Below are 25,139 nucleotides of genomic sequence, written 5' to 3'. Positions count from 1 at the left end.
TTACAGCACTTGGATTCTTTTTGTAGTGACACTGTTTAAATACAGAATGAATGCTCTGAAGTCAGCAAAATCACACTGAAGTGAGCAAGGTGTAAGTTACTGCAACACTTGGCTGAAGGGAAACTGCAAATCACTTGGTGCAATGGGAGCTATTTCCTTCATGCTTATGAGGTATTTCAGTTCTTAGTTCCTTGCCACCCTGAGCTGTTTCTCTTCGTTTGTGTTCGGTAGCTATTAAAAATTCATAGAATGCTTTTTTTGTGCTCTTGCTGTAGGCCTAATTGACGAATGTTTGCAGCCTGCCATTACGTTATTCCAGTGTCTTTGAAAATGAACTGAAGTCTTTAGTCTCCTTTGGAAAAGTTAAGGAGGAATAAATATCACCTACCCCGAGGCAGGTGGGACAGATTAATTAAAAAATTATATCTAATTGTGCACTGGAGATGTACTTATGCCTAAAGCTTTTGTTTTGTTTTGTCTTCCCCTACAAACAACTTGACTTAAAAGCAGAGAATTCCTTGGTCAGTCTTCTGGAATATCCCTTTAGGCCTCTTCTGGGGAAAGGCAGCACTACTAAATGTTTGGCTGTCTCTACACCAAGAATTAATTATTAAAATGGCATATTGTTTTTCCAGTCTGAAAAATTCTGGTGACCTTACTGGATAACCAACAGTACTGAACAAGTAATGCTGAGCCAGACAGCCACAAAGAGAAACTATTTGGGAGTTTTCAGGAAGGCTGAACTGTGGCCAAGACAGGGGATGTGTGAAAACTACCTTAAACTGGTCAGTGTTTCGCTGGGGAAAAATACTGGAAATACCACTCCACATTTGAGTACCAGAGGAATATCTTATCCACATGAGGGAAGTCTTGATTTCTGGCCATAATGGAAGTGCACGGTACTGCACCCTTTAAACACTGGTCTCTTCTAAAGAGATGTTGCAACAGGAGAAATCAAGGGTTTGATTTAGCTAAAGATGATTATGTGATTATGTTCCTGCAACACATTATTCATCCAGTCCACCTTGTGCCGGGCAAGTAAAGCCTTACTCTATTCCTTCTGAAAACAAACGTGAAGTGAGATGACAGTACAAAGTAGAAGCTAACAGCATCTATAAGCAAAGCAAATTGTGACAGAGAGAAAAGACGCAGTTCAACACTGCTCAGGTCAACAGAAAAATGCGCTGACTTTATGAAAATGGGATCAGAAGTGCTACTTGGGTTTAATAAGAAACTGGCAGCATTTTGTTTTCTTTAAGCTTCTCCTTATCATTTCCTGGTCTCCTTCTGTATCTTATGTCATCACTTTCAAAAGAAAATCCTTCACAGGAGGAATTCTGCTGTTTAGAATAAGGATTAGTTTAATAACATTAGATAAATCTCTTGACTCTCTCTGCTTTTCTGGATTAGAAACAAGATGGGCTGAATGAGCCAAACCAATTTTTTTTTCATAAGTGTCTAAACAATAAGAAGTCTCATTTTCAAAATTACTCTGAAATTATATATTTAGGGTCACTTGGCCCCTAATTCCTTAAAAGAGAGTTTTGGGCTCTTCCTTGGTCTCTTCTGAAAAATTAATTAAGTTCATATAGCATGTAGATGTTTAAAAACTGAGTTCCCCTACTCTCCCAGGAGACAGATATTTAGCTTCTAGAGACACAGCAAGCACAGCTCAAGAATGAGAACTCTGTAATATTTTTTCTTTTAAAATCTATAAAAAAAGAGCTTCTTCTTTAAAAGAGGCTCTTAATAAGCAAATTAATCTCAAGAATCTTTAGAAAAGTTTAATTTATTAACTTATTTTTATGTATTTGTTTATTATTAATAATAATATTAATTTAATTATTATCTGCAAAATGTCTGATCAAACATTTTTTAGCTTAATGATAGGAAACTGTCATACCTTTCTGAATCTGTCTGGTTCTTCTGAAGATCCAGGACTCTGTTTATAAGGATGGGGAAAAAAAAAAAAAAAAAGAGAGAGAGAAGCATGAACTTAAGAACCCAGTGGAGAGTGGAGCCTATAAATGATTATTCTCCTCACAGGGGATGTTTCTTTCAAATTCATGGTCAGCCGGACAGAGTGAACCAGCAGGAGATTTTTTTCACGAGCTTTTTAACACAGATTAGGCAGAAAGCTGAAATGTTTTCAGGTTCTTGACCATTTAAATCAGATCAGCAGTTGTCCCACCAATAGCTTTGACTTTACTGACATCTATTGACTATATTTATACTTACACAAGGTTTTGGTCAACAAAGAGTAATTCACCACAATAAATAGCAAACAATTCTTAGAAATATGCTCTTTTTTAATAGAGGTCATGCTTACCTTCCATGCACTTTAAAGGATTTGCATTCTAAGTAAGCTTCAGATTTGAACACAAGGTTTCCCAAAGCAGAAAATTTTCAGGTGCCTCAGATTTTAGGTACCAGAGTTCAGATACTTTCCAAGCCCTTGCATACAGAAAGCACCAAATGCCCATCTGTAAAGTCTAATCCTCTGACTACAGAATGTTGAAGTTGAACACATAATGTAAGTAGTTAAGCTAAAAAAATCTTAATTATATATGTTTATGCTAAGAACATGGGAATATCTTTAGCATGCCCTAGAATATCTTATATACAGGGATGAATTCTGCCATCCTTATCATGTCTTGTATATATTGACTCGGTAACTTCTTCAATCATTCGGTTCTTGCATCAAAATACCTTCTCTTTTTTTCATTCCATCTCCTTAGCCTGTAAGGACAATTTCAAAAAAGGACGAGGTCCTTCTGTGCACAGTTACTTTCTGAGTCAGTTCAGTCAGTGGCTATTTTGATCAATCTGTCTCACAGCAGGAGGCATAAATAATGAACAGTAAATATATTCTTACTGCAGCAACTGTTAAAAAAAATTCAGTGGAGAATGTTGTGTGGAGAAAGGGCAAAAAACTAGAAATCTATGTGCCCAGAACTATGTGTATATTCAAGATGTTCACACACACAAACATCTCACAGTCCCTAACTGCATGCATCTTTGACAACAGCCAATTGTCACTGTGTTTTGAACCTTCCATTTTAAGAAATATTCTGAGCACTGCTTACAAAGGGAAGTGCACAACTCCTATTTTAATACAAGAATATTTGTGCTTATATTTATAAATACACGGCTATGTTTGGTCTGTCTTGATGACATTTACTAAGGGAGATTTTAATTAAAACAGACACACACGTGTACAGTTGAGTTATGACTAGCAATGTGAAGCAACCTAAAGAGCAATGGCAGAGATCAGCAACTGTGAACTGAGTGCTGCACCTACCGATGAACTCATGGACTCTTTCAGTTTAGATTTGTAGAGCATCCATTGGTAACGCAGGTCCTCCAGATCTTCAGAGTTTCCAATGACAGGATGAAGATGAAGTAGGTCCTCAAAGAGGCGCTGACCATCAGGCACATGAGACTGCAGCTTCTGCAGGCAAAGAGAAGGTCAGCAGCAACTCAGAATTCAAGAAGGTACCACTTTTTAAATCTAGCATTTGAAAGAACAGTGGTACTAAATCAAACTACTGGGTACACCGGAATAGTGCATTTATTTCTGTTATCTCTGTTTTTGGCCTGAAATGATACAAAAAGTTCCACTCATCTGCAGGACTCCTGTAGCCTTGGATATTTCTGTTTGTTTTAATTTATTACAGCATCCATTATCATTGCATCTGGCTATAATCAACAGAAAGAGTGAAGCCAAATATCAGACACTGATTTTAATCAGCTTCTTTTAATGAACACCTTTGCCATACTGCACTGGAAATGTCCGGTCCAACAGCTAGATGCCAGGCTGCTCCCTTCCCTTCTACCACTCTAGCTCTGGCAGACCTTTCTTAGTAGAAGAGGTGAAATACTTGTCCTAAATTCCTGAGCTTCATCTACTCTAGAGTCTCCTAAAGCAGAGTGCAGTGTTTTGAGGGCTGGGGATTTTTGTCAGGGTTTTTTTTTTTGGGGGGGGGGGGGGGGCGGGAGGGGGGGAGGGGGGCTGTTTTGTGTTTTTTCTTTGTTGGGTTATTTTTTATTGGTTGGTTGGGGGTGTGTGTGTTTTGTTTTTTTTTTAATTCTGAAAGAGTTTGCACTTACTGCGATTTGTCTCCATCTTCACTCCCTGAAAACTAACCTCCAGTTTGCTCTGGCGTGCCTTTATTTCCTCTGTGGAAGATGAAGTCACAGCAAGAATTTTGGTCAGTTCAGTGTTTTCTCCTTGTAACCACTCTTTGAAGTTGCGTAGGAGCTTCAACTGGCTGCTCATTTTTTGCCCTTCTCCTACCCTCTCCTAGGTTACAGAGCAACAGAACAAAAAAACCCTTAGATCAGATGTTTCCTCTGAAGGCCTAATTACAACTTCGTAACCCATAGTATCAGATGAAGCCAATAAAATTGTTACTGTGAAGCTGATATGATGGCAGATACAGAGTCCTCCTCTCACCTGCTTATGGTTGAGATCTACATCTAAGAGATGGAAGGCAGGTCCAGACATCCATCTGCTGTCCATAAATGCTATTTTCTTCTTATCAGCCACTGGTCTATTTAACTGCCACTTTTTGAGAAGACTTGAAAACACAAAACCAGAGACATCAATGCAGTGAAACATCTAATGATAAGACACCCACATTTTGACCGGGGCTATGCTGGACACCTCTGGTGAAATAGCACTATTATTGTTATTGTTAATAATATTATTAATATTATTTTGCTATTAATAGCACTATTAAGAGTTATTTCCAATAGCTTTTTAACAAAATAAGATCAACACAGGAGTGTCTCAAAGCAGCATCAGTCGCCTACTTTTAACACTTCTAAGTGTTTTGTTTTCTCATATTCAGGTGAGTGAGGGATCAAAAAAAAAATACTACCTTGAGAATATACTTTCCAGTCTGGTAACAGCAGGCAGTACAATCAAGCCTTCCTCAATTTAGTCATTCCATTTTTATGCCTATTCTGACACTATGTATGAATATACTTGCACAGGTGGCACAGTATTACATTTTAACACAAACTAGCAAATATGAGCAGCAGTTTGACACGCATAGTGAGGGCAAAATAAATTATTCCACGTTTGCCAGCTAAGGAAGGATTTTAGCTTTGTTTATACTCTTGCAGGTTTGCAAAAGGCACAAACCCCAGAGCAGATACAGCCTCCTTGGAGACATCTCCAGATCCGACAGTGAGGAGAACCAGAAGGTGAGGCAGAACAGCAGAAGTCACCCAGTCTATGTCCTGTTTCCTCTGATATGGACTGGCAATACAAAGGTGAGCCAGGTCATAAGGAGACACTGCCTACTCCAAGTGCGAGGTAAAGGCAGCTTCATAGACTGCTCTGGTCCCTGGATATTCTAAAATGGTTTTCTTGAAAGTAATGTTTTCCAGTTTACAAATGATTAAATAAAATCTCATCTTGCTCCTAGAATTATAATATGGCTGTTCCCTTTCCCAGCGCAGAGCATAAAGCATCAAGTGGGTCTGGTCATACAGCAGTAAAGAGCATCCCCTTGAAGGGACATGAGGAAGACATACATGAATACTTACCCAGTTGCCATCTCTTTCAGTGATCTCCATGACTCCTTCAGCTGATCCAGCTCTGCCTGGATATGGGCAGTCTCCTCTGGGGAAGAATTCTCCATGACCAGCTGGCCATGAGCTTCCACAAGGTGCAGCTGGATCTCCTTATCTGGAAACTCAGCTAGCCATCTCTGAAATGTACAGCCCTTATAGTTACTTCTAGGTATCCTGGGTAAAGCAGAGGCTATGTCAGACTGAAGGCCATGTTCAGTCCAGGACTATGCTGCTTCTGTTGGCACTAGCTAGAACATACCTAGCGGGAAAAAAAACATGCTATGGATCCTTGCAAAGAGCCAACATAGGTCAGAGAGCTGATAGCAAAACTTAAAGGGCGCAAGCTTTCAATGCAACCCTTGTGTAGCCTTCCCATGAGATATCTTGGTTTCCCGTATGAAGGCAAAAGCTGCCAGCTGCAGTAACCTGCCAGAGTGCGTTCCTGTGTGACCTGCTCTAGGTGGTCCTGCTCTGGCAGAGGGGTTGGACGAGATGATCTTTTGAGGTCCCTTCCAACCCCTAGCATTCTGTGATTCTGTGAATCTAGCATGCAAAATACCGTTACACAGGGAAAAGCTAGTACCTGTGGAACAGCTCAGATCAACACAGTGTAAGGTTAGCTAACAGGGTAATAATGTTCAATGTATCGATGAGTACATACAGGCAAAAGTAGGTACTGCCCAGAGAGGTCATCCTGGCAGAAAGAGCTCTTTCTAAAACCAGTCATCCTTCGATAATACTTTATCCATCTCAACAGTTCTTAGCCACTTCCCAGTGTTCTTGACTTTTACCTAGCACCACATCCCACAGCACAGGGCAAAGAAGGGAGGCAGCAGCTCCCTTCAGTTATCAACAGTTATTGGAAAAGGAACAAACCATCATTACTCTCCCCAACCAGGAAATCCTAACTAGAAAACCCCTGCCCTTAATGTCTGAATGCTGCAAAGTGAATAATTAACACCTTACACTAAGATGCTTTTCTCACCTCAAGGTCTGCCACCCTGCCCTCCGTGTTCTGCTCTCCATCAGCACCCTGATAGGAATCAATCTTCTCCGTGGTTACTGTGATCCACTGCTGGAGGTCAGAGAGTTTGTCATTATATGCCCAATGTTTCTGAACGTGCTCTTCACTCTGCTGTATCATCATCTACAAATGATAAAAACATGTCAGCAACTAAACACGTACAAAAAGCAGTTTCATTACTGGACCTAACACTATGACCACTGGCACAGAATCTCATGGGCAAAAAGGAAAAAAAAATAGCTGGCAATGAGACACAAACAACTTTATCCTTCAGCATCATCAGCATAGAAACCTACAAGTTCCTGCATGCCTGAATTCAACCACATGGGGGGGGCATTAAGCACTAGAATATCTCCCTTCATTTTCAGCTGAAACAGAATAAAGAATACGTTTTTTTTTTTTTTTTAATATCCTAGTCAATATTAAATACATCTTACACTCCCTGAACCAGAAATTACTGTACAGACTTTTATGGCAAAAGTCCAGTTCAGTGATAAATGGAATTATTGAGACTGAAACTGGAATTCCACATTGCATATTAGGGTAAGACTATCATATGCATTTTTATGGTGACCTGCATAACTAAGATAATTTTATAAGCTCTTCTTCTGAGCCTGCTTTGGAAGGTCCTTTTATAGCTATGCTTACAAGCTACAAAATGCCCAAAGTCAAAAAAAGTAATTATGCAATTGCAACACTTTTCTCTCATTAACTTTCAGGTCACAAAGCTACAAAAAACCCAAACAGTTTGATACAAAAACACTATCCAGGAATCTGTGAAGAATTCTAAGCACCTCCATGATAATATAACGAGGTCTTTTGGTCAGAAATCTCAGGCCCACTCCAGAGATAATTTATATAGATATAAAATCTGTGTGGATGGTGTTCTATCCCAAAGGGAAAAAACATTACAGATACACAGAGAATCCTGGAAGAGTTATCAAAGTAATTCAGTGCCTTCTTCCCCTGAAATGAAAATATCTGTTACTCTCAGTATATAATCCCATATGCTCAAATGTTTTTTTTAAATATTTTTAAATAGTTGTAACAGACAACTCCTCAAGCAACTAAAAACTATTCCTTATGTTACCTCCAATGCTCTCTTGAGGGCCTGAGAGTCAGATGAAAGTCGGTTAATTTCATGCCTGTGTGTGGTATTTGACTGAACAAGTTTCTCTACCTCCTCCATTTGAATCGCAAGCTCTGCCAAATCATCTTGGATCATCTGCAGAGGAAAAGAGAGGTTCCATATGGGCAATATGCTAGATGTGTCATGGACCTCCACAAAACATACTAAAAGTAGTTCCATCTAACAGTGTGAGGGGACCAAAATAAAAAAAGGAACAATCACTGGCATTAAGGAAATTAATTTTTTGATGTGTGGAAGCAAGTGTTTCTGAAAAAAACGGTTAGACATTCTTACATGTTACCAGTTGATGCGAAAGAAGACAAATTTCTGAGAAGCTGCCAGAGGAGACATAGTATAATTAGCTAAGTCCTGCAAAGAACTATGGTGATAACACCCCTGTGGTCACCAAGCGTGAAGTGGCATCATATAGCTGAATCACTGTAGCTTGCCATGGCAAAAAGGAAGAGTCATATCCCCTTTCTCTTCCCCTCCTGCTCTGCTCTTGCCTCTCCCAGCTATGTAGTCCCACTGCACGCCTTGAGCAGGCTCTATTGCACGTCGGACCCTTTGCTGAACCAGTTCAAAACACTAAACAAGTGGAAAATTATCATCTTTTTCTGTTGATTATTTTTTTCTTATCTTGGCCAGCTGAATTAGCCCATGGAGTAAACCCAGCATATGTCAAAGCTGTGACAAGATAAAGAGCAGGGAGTTGGGGGGATGCAGAAGGAGGCAGAACAACGGGAAGTCTTTGCTTTTGGAGGGAGTTAGACTGGTTCATGTTATCTTGTGTAGTTTCACATCTAGTGGGAAGTACCAGGATACATTTTCTTTAGCAATAAAACTAGCCCAAGAAGGTGGGGCACCAACAGCTTCCAGCTGCTTGGTCCTTCCCTCTAGCCCAGTTTGCCAGTTCTTCAGCTGCATTGCTTCAATTTCATCTACTCCATGCTATAAACTGCACCAAATGAAATTGTCTAACATACAATCAATTGAGGGGACAAGGTACTGAATTCCTAATGGTAACAGGACCACAATTAACTGAGGATATCACAGTCAAACATTACTGTAATGTACCTGGAGCCTCTGGAGTTGTGTCTTTTTACCCAAGAGGTCAGGCCGTGGTTCCTTCTCTAGATCTAATTTGGCTTTGATGGAAGATAATTTCTTCTGCAAAGATGTAAAACCAGCATCAAAGTCCTTATGTTGTGATATCAAATTCTAGATGGAGAAAGAAGAAAAAAAAGGTCCAGCATTCAACATATACTCCTTGGCATTATCCTTTGCCAATGTCTATTTCACGCTCAGAACAAACACCAAGCTACACTGTGCAACAGACCACAAGTTTATTTACCAACCTAGAAAAAGCGATTGGGCACAGCTGGTTAGTACTAAATTTATATCTATAAAACTGTCTTAGTAGAAGACTGATCATTATCTGTCACAGGAAAAGACTGTATATGGGCTTTGAAGGTCACCTGGAGTTTGCTCTTGCTTTGCAGCAGACTTTTGTGTAGAATTTCTCTCTCCTTTGAAGCTTCAGCTACTTCTTGCAAGAAAGACTTTGCTTTTTCCTCACCAAGGACATTGTTTAGCAAATCTTTCTTCAGCTGTAATGTCATCAACTTCTCTTTGAAGTGGGAGCTTTCAGCTAGAGCAGCCTAAAGGGGAAAAATTCTTCCAGTGAAATGATACCAAAAAAATAAAAATCATATAACCATATTATTGTCACACAAGTCACACAACCAAAGCAGTATGACAAAGTCAGGTAAAAACAGCATGCTGGGCTGACAAGGGGTAACAGAAGGTACCTGGACAGTGCCCAGTTAAAGGAAAAGTCTTCCTGATAATGTTAGAAGAACCAGGGCTGCATCCATTTTGTGAACAGAAATAGAGGAAAGCTGTACTATGGAAAGAGTTGTCTGTGCAGAGGAGAGGCCTAAACAACCAACAGAAAGGACAGCTTGAATGCTCATCCCGAGGATAAACTCCATCCCTGTTCACAGACACATTTATTCTGGAGATCACAGGGATGACAAAGTAACAAACACACCTTGCTGGGCACATGCAGAAATCATGCATTATAACCCCACGACTATATTACTACACACTTCTTAACAGAGTCCACTGACTTCCCATCCAGGGAGATCTGGGCTAATGCCAACAATATTATCATCATTGTTAAAGATATCTAGCCCTTTAATCCAACCTATTCAGTTGACAGCTCCAGTTAACTAAACTGAGGGCAGAAAGTAAGACATTGTGCTACAGCTAGAGCTCAGTATTGCCCTCCTTACTGCGGGGTTTCCTGCCGTACTGGAAAGGCCCTTCCAGCTGCTGCTGTCCGGCAGCTGTATGCAGGCAGCTGCTGGCATAGCTTGGGCAAACACAAACCAAGTATCAATTTCTGAACTTAGTAACAGGTTTGCTACCTCAATGTGAGCCAGTGCTGGCTCCGGAGTCTCCAGGAGCATCTGGACTGATGGCTTCCACTGCTCAAAATCTTGCAGGGGATTTTGGAAGAGTCTTCTCAGTTCGGTTTCTGTATCAGTGCTCATTTTAGATGTCTTGCTTCTAACACTGCAAGGATAAAATGACAGCCGAGAGAAGGATTATGAAGAAATCCAAGTCCAAACATCCTATTCATCAAGGCATGAATTAACACAATACTCGTGTGTAAACTGTATCCAACACAAAAGCCTCAGTCTTTTTTACTGTCTGTGCCTGGTGTTGCATACTAACAGCTGCTCTGTCAGTCAGAGACATCCGACAAAACTTTATTTAGATGCCATAAGACACATTTGTCTCTTGTACAACTGTGTATCAGGAATCACTTTGCCTTTGTAGCAGCCAGCCCTTTGTACGTGACCTTTCTTGGCTGCTATCACCAGCGTGACTTAACAAATCATTATTATTGGAGCAGTCTCACTGACTGATGGGAGGAACAAGCCAAGAGTGTCTAGAATTTAACTGGTTGCCTGTATTGTTTCACATGTTATCGAGTCGTTGTCCTTTAAAAAACTACATTAACAAACCTTTGATCTCCCTACGTTACCTACAAAAAGAGGAAAATACAAATTTTTTCAGATATATTTTTTTTAAATTTTGCAGAACCACTTGTATTTATATTAATATATATAGGTGACTCTGATAAAAGCTTTGTTTTTAAATATATTTTATACATATACATGCACAGCTACACATGTGTGTATATATATATATACATACAAAAATTAAAATCAGCACACATTCATTAAATATCCAGGCTACTCTTATAAAGGTTTATCCAAAATACAGCTGAGTAACAAGGCATAGCAGTGACACACCCCATGCAGCTGCCTCCTGTTTTTCTCAGCTTTCCTGACCTCCCCGTTTGCAGAATCCTATTTGTTATGGCAGAATGCAGCCCAAACTATATGTTCATATGGGAACAGTATCCTGCAAATTCAAAAGACAGGCAGGCAAGAGCAATACCAATCAAGATTAATACTGCCTTTCTATAAAATCAGAAACACTAATCTTACCTGTGTCACTGGGACGTTACGGAGCTAAGCAAAGGCAAGCTTGCAGAGGCCAAAAGCGCCACAAATAGAAAGTTCTGACATTACATGTCCTTTGCCATTTGCTCTGCTGCCCCTGCCAGGCTCAGCATGAAGCTGCCAGACTTCGCAAAGAAGCTTTGGAGAGATGCTGGCAAAAGAGCAGCTGCCGTTTTCTACTCATAGGCAAGTCCCCTGCCTTCTCTGCTTCTCTTTTGACATTGTTTACTTGTTAAACTGAAATTCTTTCCCATAATAACCTATAACCCTTCCAGCAGGACAGCATACTGCACACTGGACAGAGGAAAATAAGCCTGGATACAGTAAAACAACTGACCTTTCTTTTTCCTTAAAAAAAAGATCCTTTCTTCTAGTTTGCAAAATTTACTGCAGCTTCTTTCTTTACTTCCTGATTCCAGGCAGCCTGGAAACGGAAACACTGAAGTCTGGGGAGAGGCTAAACTTTCAGAGTTTCCAACCCAAGGCAAGTTGAAAACAAGAATCATGCATATACGCCGCTGGGAGAAGGGGAATAAACTCTGCCAAATAATTGCTAAGGCTGATGAGTCACCACAACAAGCTTAACAAGGGAGGGCTATAATTCTTCTGAACCATTTACTACTACAAGCTCCGGTCCTGATTTTCTAGTTGCTGTCATGAAAGGCAAGCAAAATACATAAATTATTATTATAAAATGCTAAGAAGATCAAATTAGCTGCCAACAACCTAATTTTCTTCAAACCATACACAACATTAATGATACAAGATCATTCCTTGAATATGGCCAGCAGCCTACAGCTTCCAGCAAACGACTGAAATTACAGGTTTACTGAAATGTGGAGGCAGATGTAATTAGCAAAAGCCTTTCTTTTCTACCTGTCACCTACAACTGGACGGCATATCGCCTTTTTCTTAGGCCCTTGTCAATCCCTTCAATGTCTGAGAGAAGATTCCTCCCACCCCCCCAGCACAATCAGACTTCCCAATACCTTTGATACAGCTGTATTGCAGAGACAACACTCTCAGCATGTGGCTGCACATCTTGGGAAAACCGTAGCAATTCCTTAAGCTGAGCCTTCAGCCTCTCAACCTTGGACTCTTCTGCAACCAGAGCTGCTCTCGTTGCCTTAATCACAAAAATAATGAACAGATCACACCTTATATAATGTCTGGCACATGAAATGAAGAGATAAGGCTGTCTCTCAGTGAATTCACAAGTCCCTTTCTGCTGCCTTTTTTCCTGGTTGTAAGGAATACGGACCTTGCTAAGGCAGAAAACATGCTCAGGAACAGTTTTGCTCCTGCAGGCTTGCTCTCCTCACACTGCCTAGCCTCTCCATCTGATCTGCAGGGTTCACTGTTTGAACAGAGTGAAGTATATAACATGAGATGCATTTTTGGAGCAGTCTTAACTGCGTCTGCATGAAGACATCTTTCTCAAGGACTCACACATACAGAATGTTAATTCTAGGGTGACATAGTGAAACAAAACACATGCAAATGTAGCTGGATTGAACCAGTCTGTATTTTGTGGATCCTTTCTGCATATACTTTTCCCAGCTAGTCCTGCTGAGTTCTAGACATTCAAATAGAAATGAAAGGCATTTTGAGAAGAGATAATAAATGCAAAATCAGCCTCATGAGGAAATGAGTGGTAAAGATTCTCATCTACGTCATGTGTGACAAACTTTTTGCACTCATTTTTGCAACAGATTGATTTTGGTATACATACTGGATTGCTACAAACTTGGGACTTTTTAGGAATGAAAATGTCTTTGCCAGTAAAGGAATACATGTATCCACCTTACACAGATGAAGGATATAATATAGAAATGGTCTTACCAAATACCCCAGAAATATGTGTATTCGTGCGTGCGTGTGTATGTATGTATATATTTGTATATACAGTGAGGCATTATTTTCCTGCTTCTTTTTAAGTAGAGCAAATTGTGTTGTTTGCTCTGTATTGTTCTCTTTTTGCATGTGGTCCCTTTGAACTCAAGGCACAAACCCCAACACTTCTCCAACCCCACTGCCTCTGCACAGAGTGAGATAAAGGTTAGAAGAGTTGATTCCATTGTTGCTATTCACATTTTCCTCAGTCTGTTTCACACACACCCTTATCACCTTTAACCAATGGGGCAGGCACCTGTTGGATGTGACTATGCGTGTTCAATCTATGACTGCACTTGATCCTGCTGGTTTTAGGCATACAAAGGGTAACAACTTACATTGCATTTTCTCCACAGAGTTAAAAGCTCATCTTCAGTCTTTTCCCCTTCCCCAGGGTCCAGGTCATTTTCTAGTCTCTCTAGATCTTTTCTCAACTCCTGGATGTCTGCTTCTAATTGTCTGGCTTGGGACTCATAGGCACTTTCTGACTGTTGGATCTTGAGCAATCTCTCCTCCTCCTCACTACTCAGCAGTTTCAACTTCTCCAAGGCTTTTCTTAGCTCTTCGAGTTCATCCTTCATTCTCTCAGCTCCGAGTGGGGAGGTATTCTGAATCACCTCTGCACACTGATTTTCAAGGTGCTTCCATTTCTTTCCACCGTTCTTAATGTTTTTGGCAATTTCCTGCAGAAAGAAGTTACATAAAGATTAGCTGCAGGAATGGGAAGTTGGAGAAAAAGATGAAAGCAGTGGGATAAAAAGATCACCTCTCCTGGCTGTACATATTTTGTTCTTCACTTCTTATTTCAAAGTATGTCTTTTTTCAAGTGACCAGAAGCCAGGGTTGTTCACTTGACTGCCTTCTGAGTAATACTAACTGCCATGATACTAAAAATATTGGCTTTATTTGCATAAATGCTTGTCACCTGATGTCCCTGACAAAGAAAACAGGAGCTGCAGACACTAAGAAATACTAGTAGTCAGATCTCTGAGAGATTTAAAGCCAAACAATTTAAGCAGTGGCACCAAAATATTGGATACTGTTCTCAAAACTCGTATTTTTATGATCAGGTCTAAACTCTCAAAACCTGTGAGCCTTCAGGCTCTATTTGGATCATGTTTACCAAATATCATTCATTTAAACAAGTTTCAAGGGCAAAATTCTCAAAGAATCACAGAACTGTAGGAGATCAGGCTTTAAGAAAAACAAAACAGACCAGCCTGTGACTCATGCTACAGTTGGGAGAACCGTATGTACTAACAGTTTTAAGACACGATGCAACCCTTCTCCTCTAGCCCATGTTATGATAACCACCTTATTTTGTTTCTGTAATTCTTTTCTCAAGTACACCCTTGTGTGGTTTGAGAAACATATACAGGCCTGAAGAACACACAATCCTAGCTCCTTGTTACAATTATATCATTTAAGGACCTTCAGTGTCTTTAACTTGTCCTCTGCTGAAGACTTCGTTGCTTCTCCAATGCAGCAGTTTAATCTTTCTGTCACACCATTCAGCCACGATTGAAACTGGTTGACGTTAGCGCTGTACCGCTCATGTTCTTTGGTTATCTTTTCAAGCAGTTTCACTCTGCTCTGTAACAAGAGACATCAGAAGCCATGAGGACAGTGCTTATCTGGCTCTTTTTTCTTCACACTGTAACCTAGAATTCATAAACAAGAGTCCCTTTCCGTGAGCTCTGACAGTACGTGGCCTCCACAGGAATTCACAGTTCACCTCAAAAAACAGAACAGAAGAAGTATACACAGGCTTGTCCCCATTTGGGTTGTGCTGCAGGATCTCAATGGCTAGTATCCGAGAAGAAAAACTGCAAGGTTCTAGCCTCTCCTGTTCAAAACTTCTTATTCTCTTATCAGAAAAAGAAATGAGACAGAAGTCTGTTCCTAGTTTTTACTTTGGGAGACAAGCAGTTATGTTCCCCATGCTGGTTAAAAATAAAGATGAGCACAAAACAGATTGACTTTTCCTATCTCTCAAAATGGGAGTAAGAGAGACTGTGCTACGGGCATGCAAATTGTTTTAAAGTTTTTTTTAAAGTTCATTATTTAAGCAAACTGTCAGAAAGTGACCATCACCTTCAATCATGTAGCCCAGAACCTTTCATACCATGTACACGAACTATACTGTGGTGGTATCACAGACCCTGGAAACAAATTTAAGCTTATGAGAAGCAGGCTTCATTTTCTGAGTTACTGCGCGTGCACCCTATAACCAACAATCCCTGAACTTACAGGGCCCTGCACATGATGAGCTGCTTCCTGCTGATCCAGTCTGGCACCCCTCACAACAAGGTGGAATCACATTTGTTCAGACTACCCTTGTGTGTCAGCTGAAGTTTAGGCCTTGCTGAAGGAAATTTTACATGGATCATGAGGAATCCTGCTCTGTTGTTTCACTAGTACAACATCCAACCTAAGTATTATTTCCTACAAAATCAGACTGATTTTTCTTGCCCTTCACCAGTTGGCATGGAGAGCAATTGAGGCACTCTATCGTTACATCAGAAAAAACCTGTTCCTTGTGCAATCCATTTAGTGCTTGTAGCACCTGTGAAAGGCTTTGCTGTCACAGAGAATGGGCTGAGTTTTATTTTGCGTAATTTAGGACACAACCTGTGCCTCTGAGCAGCCCTCCACAGAGTAGGGTGATAGCTGCAATGGTGAGCAGAGTTTCAAAGTCCCCCCTGCATTTCCCTTGTCTCTGTAAGGCTCTAGGCATGTGCCCACACCCATCCACCTGACCGAGGTGGCAGTGGGCCATCGCCATCCTGTCAGCCTTTCTCCAGCCAAGACAGCAGAAGAGTGGCAGAAGCACCAGTCACCATGGAACTCCTGTGTGCTGTGGGGTGGTGGTCCCTCTGGGACTTTGCCCTTCACCTTTGGGACAGGTTATGCCCACGGTGCAGTACAAAGCCACCACTCTCCAGGTGGTACCACACCAGTCTGTTTTCCACACTGCCACTGCAATCTCTGCTGACTTGTGCAGATCAAGAGTGACTCCCCTAAAGTAAGTTGACTTGCTCTGGGACAACTGCTTCCCATGGAGGATGAAATGCTGCCCACTTATTAGGACAAGACCTTTAATAGCACCACCTATGCAAACATGGGTTTGGATGAGACAAAAAAGCAGAATTATGACTGCAGACTTCTGTGGCTAAGATGTACCCAGCAGAACACCTCACTTGTTTGCTAAATTGCCTTGCCTTGATTCTCAGATCTGCAGGGCTGCATACAGGTTAAATGATTCTCACCTTGACCTCAAATTAGGGACTTGAGGAATGCAATCTTATAGCAGTGTAAATGGTCCAAACATCGTAGAATAGTTTGGGCTGGAAGGGACCATTAAAGGCCATCTAGTCCATCAGGTTGTTCAGAGCCCCATCCAACCTGACCTTGAATGTTTCCAGGGATGGGGCTTCTACCACCTCTCTGGGCAACCTGTTCCAGCGTTTCACCACCCTCATTGTAAAAAATTTCTACCTTATATCTAGTCTAAATCCACCCTCTTTTAGTTTAAAACCATTACTCCTTGCCTTATTGCAACTGGCCCTGCTAAAATGATTGCCCCCATCTTTCTTACAGGCCCGCTTTAAGTACTGGAAGGCTGCAACAAGGTCTCCCCAGAGCCTTCTCTTCTCCAGGCTGAACAACCCCAACTCTCTGAGCCTGTCCTCACAGGGGAGGTGATCCAGCCCCCTGATCATCTTCGTGGCCCTCCTCTGGACTCACTCCAACAGGACCATGTCCTTCTTATGTTGGTGGCCCCAGAGCTGCACAAAGTACTCCAGGTGGGGTCTCACCAGAGTGAAGTAGAGGGGCAGAATCACCTCCTTTGATCTGCTGGCTACGCTTCTTTTTGATGCGGTCCAGGATGCAGTTGGCTTTCTGGGCTGCAAGCACACACTGTTGGCTCATGTCCAGCTTTTCATCCACCAGTGTCCCCAAGTCCTTCTTGGTAAAGCTGCTCTCAATCCCTTCATTCCCCAGCCTGTATTGATACCAGGGATTTCCCCGACCAAGGTGCAGGATCTTGCACTTGGCCTTGTTGAACCTCATGAGGTTCACACTGTGCCACTTCTCAAGCTTGTCCAGGTCCCTCTGGATGGCATCCCAAATTGAAGCGAAGTAAGTCAGCCCAAGCTTATTGAATCCAGAGAATTAGGCTAATTTGTTGCACTGACAGAAGCTCCAAAGGGAGCAAGTCAGAATAACAAAGCAGAGCTATTATTAAACTCAAAAGTCTTACATCGAGGGTTAAAAAGGAAGTCACAATGACCCACCCCTGGCCAGGCTATTCAGCCAAAACAAAGGAGCACACAGTTTGGATAATCCTGCTGATCCATGAGGTCAAGGAATAGATGCCATGGATCTGGATAGACTGTGCTAGCTGCCAAACAAAAGGCTTAAAAGAGCTGGCTGAGCCCCCATCAGCCCAAGAGGTTAGGCAGGGAAACTTTCTAATGATGGAAAACATGGTATCACTTGCTTCTGTTAGGTTAGCTGTTCGGGGAGCAGGGCAATGTTAAAATTAATCTCCACATGCATTTGGTTAATGTGAGGAGACATTAAGAAAGCACATAGCCCTGGAAAGAGCAAGAGCACCAACAGGAAAAGAATGGGTTTGCCATGGGCTGCAGACGAAGAGATGTGTCTGAGCAGGATATGTCCAGTGGCATAGGAAACCCTCTCCTCTGAGCTCCCCTTACAGTCAGCAAAGGCAAACGAGCCTCCTCTGGAAGGCAATCTACAGCACATAAAAGAAGTTCCTGCTTTAAATCCCTCTGTGGCATCTCAAGAAGAGTGTAGAAAGCTCCTGTAGCCCTTCCTGGTGCTTTTAGTATCAGCTCGAGGGTACATGAGGGTTGGCATTATAAATATCTAGGATTCAGTTAACAGAGACAACACGGACTGAAATTCATTTGATGTGCTCAGACATATTTGACTAAATATCAACATGCTGTATATCATAACTTTTCTGACCATCTTTAGTCATCATTTATGCTAAAACCCACAACCGTCTACCTCTGCGTGCCGTTATGTCACTAGGCAAGGGAAAGCATATAGGAAATGGCTGCCACATCTAAAAATATTCCTGTCAATGTAATTAAAAGAAAATTATGTGCTTTTAAAATTAGGGAATGATAAGGGCATGTTAGCACTAAGAAAGAAAAAAAATCCCACCGTTTGCTCATACCAGAGAAGCAATGTCACAGGCAAACCATTTAAGAAACACTGTTGAAGAGCTTGCCTGCTGATAGAGCTGGACAACTGCACAGGATCTAAAAATGCTCTTCAAACACAAGTGTAATCTACAAACAGCAGCAAGCCTTCCCCGGGAGGCAGCTCAGGCATTCAGCTGGTATCTGCAAGTCCCATTAAGCCTGGCCTCTCATCATGTGCAGGGCCGGAGCAATCCCCTTACAACTCCTGCATCTCTTTCATTCATCGCTCCCTCCTGTTGGAAGAGGTGGCAGGGTTTCTCTAACTAGCCTTATACTTTCCAACATGATTCCCAAGGTGCCTGTAACTTTGGCATTAGCTAATGAACTCTGTGTTTACTTCGGCTGCAAAATTCAAGGCTTCCCAACTCCCTTCTTTGTTCCATACCTCCCAAAAGAGCGTTTTCTCAGCTGGATTCTCTTACTCCATCCTTCTATGAAATGTGGTATTTGTAACCGATGCCAAAGAAAAGCTTTTTCTAACATCTCAGTTGGCTGGAGACATAAAGGCATATTTTGTCTAAGTACTATGAGCCACTTCCTGATCTCATTTACACCAGCATGTATCCAAATCAGTCAGAGAAATTACACTACGTAAAACCAGTCTCAGAGAGGTCACATTCTGGCTTTGAGTATTCAAATGACTTGTTTGAATGAACTGCCTTATTAAAATAGCTAATGACTGTCCCCCGGCTTCAAAATCAAAGACAACTCTTGGTTAGAAGAGAGCGAATGAGAATTTTAAATGGCAATCTAGATAGTCAACACCTGAATTCCCAGGAACCTTCTTTCTTATTCATATATCCAGTTGCCTTGTAAAGAAGTGATCTACCTTTACAAATAAATAATCAACACTGAGACTCAAGTCTCTTGGTGGCTTTACAGCCTCCCTGTGGCAGCTGCAGTTACAGAATTTCCAAATACACTCTGGTTTTTGGAGAGGCTTATTAGCAGTACTTTTATCTTTATGGCTAAAAAATATCTGAATTTCACGCTCACAAAACGTGCCAGCTTGGGTGTTTTTTTCATTGTCTTGGGGTTTGGGGTGTTAGTGTTTTTTTAAACAGAAAAAGTATCTGTAGAGTAAGTAGAGCAATGGTATGAGCATTCCAATGTTGTTCTTCCAGTGTTCCAGTGTACAAAGTTAACTTTGTACAACAGCTCCAAGGGAAGGAGAACATACATCACCGTCAGGCTCCAGTTTTGGACTGGGGTGTAGGTGTGGGAACAAATAGAAGGCAACACTGTGGCAGAGGCAGATAGCAGAACCAACGTAACGAAAGTGATCTGTATTTGCACCAGGTAATTCCAGCCTATGGAACTTCTGGAAGCCACTGTGAGACAAAGACTAGATTTTAATCTCTATATGCTTGGGATAGATGTGTCCATATATATTTCAAATGGCCCTTTGAGTGCTTCTATTGATATAGGCTAGTAAGAAACTGAATTCTTCTGCCCCCCTGCAGATGTCTGCACCTCAGCCATGACACATGGTTCCATCCTGTTTTTACCTGAGCTTTAGAAGTGAAAAATAGGAGCCTTATCTGAAATCTTTACCCAGGAATAGGGTCAAAAGGAATCACTGGCACTGAAAGATAAACTAGGATGTCTTACAACAGCCTATCTAACAACTCTTCAAGCTGGAGGATTAGCATCAGGCAAGAATTAGTATCTGTGTGCAATGAAAATCTTTCAGATATGGAAACTGGCTCGTTGAGCTCAGTGGGCCACAGCTGACTCCCACCTCTGTGTTTCCCAGTTTTGCAGGCAGGCAGTGCAGCTCTGGATCTGGACTAATGCTCCTTCTTCCAACAAGGGTGCATACATGTACTATTCCCTGACTTTGGGAATGGGTACTTTGCATCTGGTTATACAAGGATCACTAATGTGCAGGAAGATGAGGAAAAATTCAAACTTTGTATACAGAGAAGACCTAAACCAATACTCACTAAGTCACAGCAAGCAGCTTGCAGTTACTTTACAACAACATACTATAAAGCAGAGTGTAAGAGCATCTCAATTAACAGCTTAATGTGGGACATGATGAATGCTGTGAAGAGTCCACTGGCTGAAAGAACAGGGATCCTCAGCTCTGTTTCTTTTTTGCAGTGCTACCAGGTAAGCCCCAACACTCAAGAAGCAGATAGCAAACAATACTGTATATTGGTGAAATCTGAACACTTCCCACTCTTTATAGGTGTACCTGAGCTTCTTGCCTGATTCCTTCATATTCCACCTTCATTTTCTTCTGAACATCCTCATCAACGCTGGGGTCACCTATCCGGCTGAACAAAGAAGCAGCTTCCTCTAGCAGCCTTTCCAGCAGGACTGACTGATTTAAGACATCATTCAGCAGAACCTGAGCATGGCTCAGCTGCCACTGCTTCTCCTTTAAGCCAAGCTGCAACTCAATGTCAGGCTCCAAGGTCACCCTCATGTTGTGAATCCATGCGTAAAACTCATCTTGGGCTTTCAGGTATTCACTCCAGTGCAGCCAGACCCACTCAATACGGCTGTTGGGGAGAGCAAGAGAGATGAGTTAGATGAAATTATGATGGGAGCAGTGGAGACTGGCAAGCTCAAAAGGCCTTCAAAGCAAAGGACAAGGTTCTCAGCAATTTTAAGCTGCTCTGACTGCAGAGGGTCCAGATCCACTTCCCAGGTCCTTCCTGCTCTGGGGAGGAAATATTCTGTACAAAGGCCCTGTGCCTGGCCAAACTCATCATTCCAGACCAAAAAGGGAGCTGGGCTGTGAAGGCAGAGAGCACTGAGGTCCCAACAGTCGCCAACATGCTCATGGGACTGGGATTAGCAGTGATTTCTATCCACAATCCAGGCAGCAGAGAGAGGCAGGAAGCACTTCATGAAAGCACTGGATGAGACACACCAAACAGCAGTCTTCTGTAGAGTACATTTGTCTTACCTGTGACAGTGAGTAATGTATATGGCTGTCTCTTCCCACAAGGCTTTAATGTCTTTCAGTTTAGATAGTACCTCATGCTTCTTATCCTCACTGATGCTGCGAAGAGCAGCATCTGCCTTCACAAGAATCAAGTCCATTTTCAAGCTGCCTTCTGGTTCCAGTGCACGTATTTTCTATGAGAAAAACAAATGAGACTGAAAGCGTGAACAGAAAGCAAGTATAATTGATGAAATTTAAACTGAGTTTTTACCCAGGAATCATGAAGACCCTGCTGCAAAGTTTCTCCTGAAAGGAGACTTGTTTATTCTTAAACATCCTAAAGAACTGAAATTAATTGAAAACCACATAGCAGTTGAAAAACTTTTAAGCTAGCTACAAAAACCAGATCATCATCTATCAAATATCTGTGGCTGTGTTTCCATTGCTGTTATAGTTATTTGTCATCCTATACACATAAAGTTGCCACATGCCAGTTGTTCTCCCCCAACCTGCCAAAGAGCACAGAGGCAATCTCCACAGGGTATCCTGCAACGTCTCAATTTTAAGCTCTACTATAAGAAATCACGAAGCATATTAAAAAGGCTTCCTACTGCAAATAAAAGTTGGCTCAGGAAACAAGCCAAGAGAAATTAACTAGTGGAACTATCTGCCTGCAACCAAATTTTGCTTTGACCCTAAATTGCTAAGTCATGAATTGGTGAAAATATGTATCTTGCACAAATAGGAATGCCAGGAACTGAAAGTTAAGCCATTTAATTTTAAGTAGACTCTCTTCCTCTACCCAAAGATGGAAAATCAGCACAAGTCCTGTACAATGTAACAGATTAATTATGTCCCAATTTGGATGTCAGCTTTCAGCATAATTTTATCCAAACTTCTGATACCATCACATTAGCTTTTCTTGCTGTTCTTCCACAAACTCCTGGAAAACTGCAGGCTTTCTAGTTTGAAGGAAAAGGCTTCTATAATGAAAACACTGAGAGGTTCAAAACCAGCAGCTACTTCTGGAAAGTTTAAGCCTATGGGATTTGCTCAAAAAATCACATCAGTTATTGCAAAAGTGAGACCAAATCACAGGACTTTGGATTTCCAGTCTCATGTTCTGGGAAAAGACTGTTCTTTTGGCACATACACAGCACATATGCATGTGATGTACAAGCAGGTGTTTGGACGAACTATCTACTATGAAAAGGGTGATTAAAAGAATCCAGGAAAGCAGGGCAAAGGATAGGGCAGACAAAGCAAATAAAAGCCATAGCTATCACCCAATAGGAAAAATTCAAGAGTAAAGCTGTATTCTAAGCCTGAAATTTTTCCAGTAAGTGAAAGCAAGCAACAGCTGGAGAGAAAGCAGCGGCTATTCAGGCATTTTTCTTTTTCAAATCTGTTTTTTAAATGATTGCTGTCTTTGGCTGGCATTTTCATTAACAAATTAACAGAAAATAAACCAAAGGAAAGAAGCATGAAAAAAAAGGCAAACCAGATGCAAAAAAAAAGAACTGAAAAATGATCACTGGATTTGAAAACAGTCAATAGGTGAAGCAGTGAGCACATCATGAGGACATGTGAGCTGGGGAGCTCAACAGGGAGGCCAGGCCCCGAAAGAAGGCAGGATGAACAAGCAGGAGGTAGATAAGGTACACACAGGAAGAGAGAACAGACACTTGTTCTTCTTTAGAATGATGAACTTCCAAAGTCTGAATTGAAAAAATCTTCTAACATTATTTTTGCATGTTATATACCTCCTCCAAAGCCCACAGAAGTCAACAGGCTTTAGTTCAAGCCATATTAAATCACCACAAACCACTAAACCTTACATCTTATTATGTCTGCCATGAATGCACCCCCTTTGCCAAACTGCCTCTCTCCCTACTCAAGTTTCTGCGTTTCTTGCATGTTTTTTGAGACTGTACACATCATACTTTCCCAGACAAAAGGAAAGCGTGAAAATAATTTAAGGACAGAAATAAATCAATAGACCAAGAGGAAATACTTCAGATTTTCATGGCTGGCATGCAAGTCTAGCCATCATCTGTCACCCCATGAACAGTCTCCATATTACGCAAGAGGCAAGGTCCAGTCTCCAGTGAGCCACAGTTAAGGAAAAAGGCTGAAGACGTTGCTGTACCATCATGTAAACAACCTTGTCCTCCAGGTAAGCCTGCAATGTTTTTTTTGAGTTGTTAAACTTCAGAAGAGGCATTCCAAACATGAGTAGACACACAAAAAGAAAGACTTTTGGGTAAATAATGATGGAAAAGATTTGGCCATTTAATTTAAAGAACAGACTAGTTGGAATTAAAGGTAATACAAGTATAAAAATTATTAATTGTATAATTAACCAGAGTTAATCATAGAAATACCACCACTCCCTCTAATCATGAATGGTAGGGATGGGACAAACAGGAGTGTTTCATTCTTTGAGATTACAAGAACAAGATAACATCTACTGAAACTGAAGTTAATGAATGTGAAATGACAGTAAGGGAACAGGCACAATCTGCAATGGGGTCTCTGCAAGAAGAGTTATACAAGAGATTAAGTAAGACCAGAAAAAAATTAACACATTTACCTTTTCATTACACAGATTATGAAGGGGAGCTGTAAACCCTCTTATCATCGGGGTTTATGGAAAAGGACAAGGGGATTACTCTAGAACAGCTCATTACTAGGACATTGCAATCTTTATCTGTGCCAGAGTCCTGGAGGAGATGGAACACTAATGTGATCTGATTCTCTTGTACTACATGCTGGACTTCTTTGACTCAGTTGTTTCAGGTTTGAGCATGCTCATAGGAGAGCATAAACACTTTAACCTGCCAAACCTGCTGTTAGTCTTCCAAATCAGTCTGAAAAGCTTGGAACTCTGTGATATCAAACTGCCATCCTCTTTTTCCACAATATTGGTAAACATTTTGCAGATGAAAAAATTAGAAAGAATACTGATGTAAATCCATCCACATAGGACCAGTATTCCAGCAAGCAGGGGCAGCTGACAGTTTCCTAATGGAAAACTCCAGCGCTCAGAGCAATAACTGCTGTAACAATGGCAGCAGTGACAGCCACCTCTGAACCACTACATCACTCTTCCCTTACCTCAGTCTCTCTCAGTCTGGCTTCTAGGGCAGATCGAGGTCCCTTGGTGTTGTCATTGATCCTCAGTCTCTCTTGGATGGCCTTCATCCAAGCTTCTGCATTCTCCACACTACTGTCAAATTCATCCTGTAGCTGCTGAGTCATTGCATTTGAAGAAGCTGGAAGGATAAGAAACAGGGAAGTAGGTAGGTTTTGGTTAAGACCTAAACAGGAACACATTCAAGGCAATCTAAAGGAGCAAGGGAGAAAAGCTAATGATGTTGTGGCTTTCCTTTCTAATGATCATACCAAAAAGTGAAGCAGTATCGTGATTCTGTTGAGCACAGAAAACACATTCACACTGTAGCTTTCCCAAATGAAAATATACCAGGAAACAAAAAGAAGGTGGGGAACTGTGGGAGGCTCCATTACAGTAAACAGATTTAATTCAAAGCTTTCAAATGAGACTAATCTGGTGTTTGTGGTGTATTCCAGATTGGCTACACCAATCACAAACACTTTCTGTTTCTTCCCAGAGCCTAGACAGTACAGAACTCTCCCTATGCCCTTCCAGGTTCATCTACCAAGCACCTGACACCAGACTAGCAGAGTGCTTGAGCACATGCTTAACTCAGAGGTATATAAACCCTTTAAAGCTGCTGAGATCAGGATCAGATGCTTAGGCCCTCAGTTAACAACTTCTGCTGAGACCCTGGAGAGGTTATCTGAATGCACA

General features: G+C 41.4%; 1 protein-coding gene across 2 annotated transcripts in view; it reads right to left on the bottom strand.

The window, feature by feature from the left end:
- The window catches only part of SYNE3 (spectrin repeat containing nuclear envelope family member 3), a 35,733-nt gene extending 11,150 nt beyond the window's left edge, over nucleotides 1-24,583 (bottom strand). The window contains exons 1-16 of one of the 2 annotated variants that reach the window (XM_086462906.1): nucleotides 24,425-24,583; nucleotides 21,329-21,501; nucleotides 20,609-20,918; nucleotides 14,600-14,761; nucleotides 13,507-13,851; nucleotides 12,265-12,401; nucleotides 10,169-10,316; nucleotides 9,215-9,397; nucleotides 8,814-8,936; nucleotides 7,698-7,832; nucleotides 6,569-6,730; nucleotides 5,557-5,720; nucleotides 4,457-4,580; nucleotides 4,148-4,303; nucleotides 3,302-3,451; nucleotides 1,904-1,942 (exon numbers count right to left, since the gene is read on the bottom strand). In XM_086462906.1, the coding sequence (XP_086319032.1) occupies nucleotides 1,904-1,942; nucleotides 3,302-3,451; nucleotides 4,148-4,303; nucleotides 4,457-4,580; nucleotides 5,557-5,720; nucleotides 6,569-6,730; nucleotides 7,698-7,832; nucleotides 8,814-8,936; nucleotides 9,215-9,397; nucleotides 10,169-10,316; nucleotides 12,265-12,401; nucleotides 13,507-13,851; nucleotides 14,600-14,761; nucleotides 20,609-20,918; nucleotides 21,329-21,501; nucleotides 24,425-24,568 (2,655 nt within the window). In that variant the 5' untranslated portion in view covers nucleotides 24,569-24,583. Of the gene's footprint in view, nucleotides 1-1,903; nucleotides 1,943-3,301; nucleotides 3,452-4,147; nucleotides 4,304-4,456; nucleotides 4,581-5,556; nucleotides 5,721-6,568; nucleotides 6,731-7,697; nucleotides 7,833-8,813; nucleotides 8,958-9,214; nucleotides 9,398-10,168; nucleotides 10,317-12,264; nucleotides 12,402-13,506; nucleotides 13,852-14,599; nucleotides 14,762-20,608; nucleotides 20,919-21,328; nucleotides 21,502-24,424 lie in introns of both variants that reach the window. The other variant, XM_086462905.1, reaches the window with a different exon arrangement.
- Between the last annotated feature and the right edge of the window lie 556 nt (nucleotides 24,584-25,139).

Source organism: Leptosomus discolor, chromosome 3 (genome assembly GCF_034619465.1).
Source record: "Leptosomus discolor isolate bLepDis1 chromosome 3, bLepDis1.hap2, whole genome shotgun sequence".
Classification (NCBI taxonomy): domain Eukaryota; kingdom Metazoa; phylum Chordata; class Aves; order Leptosomiformes; family Leptosomidae; genus Leptosomus; species Leptosomus discolor.
This window is presented reverse-complemented; position numbering and strand designations above follow the sequence as displayed.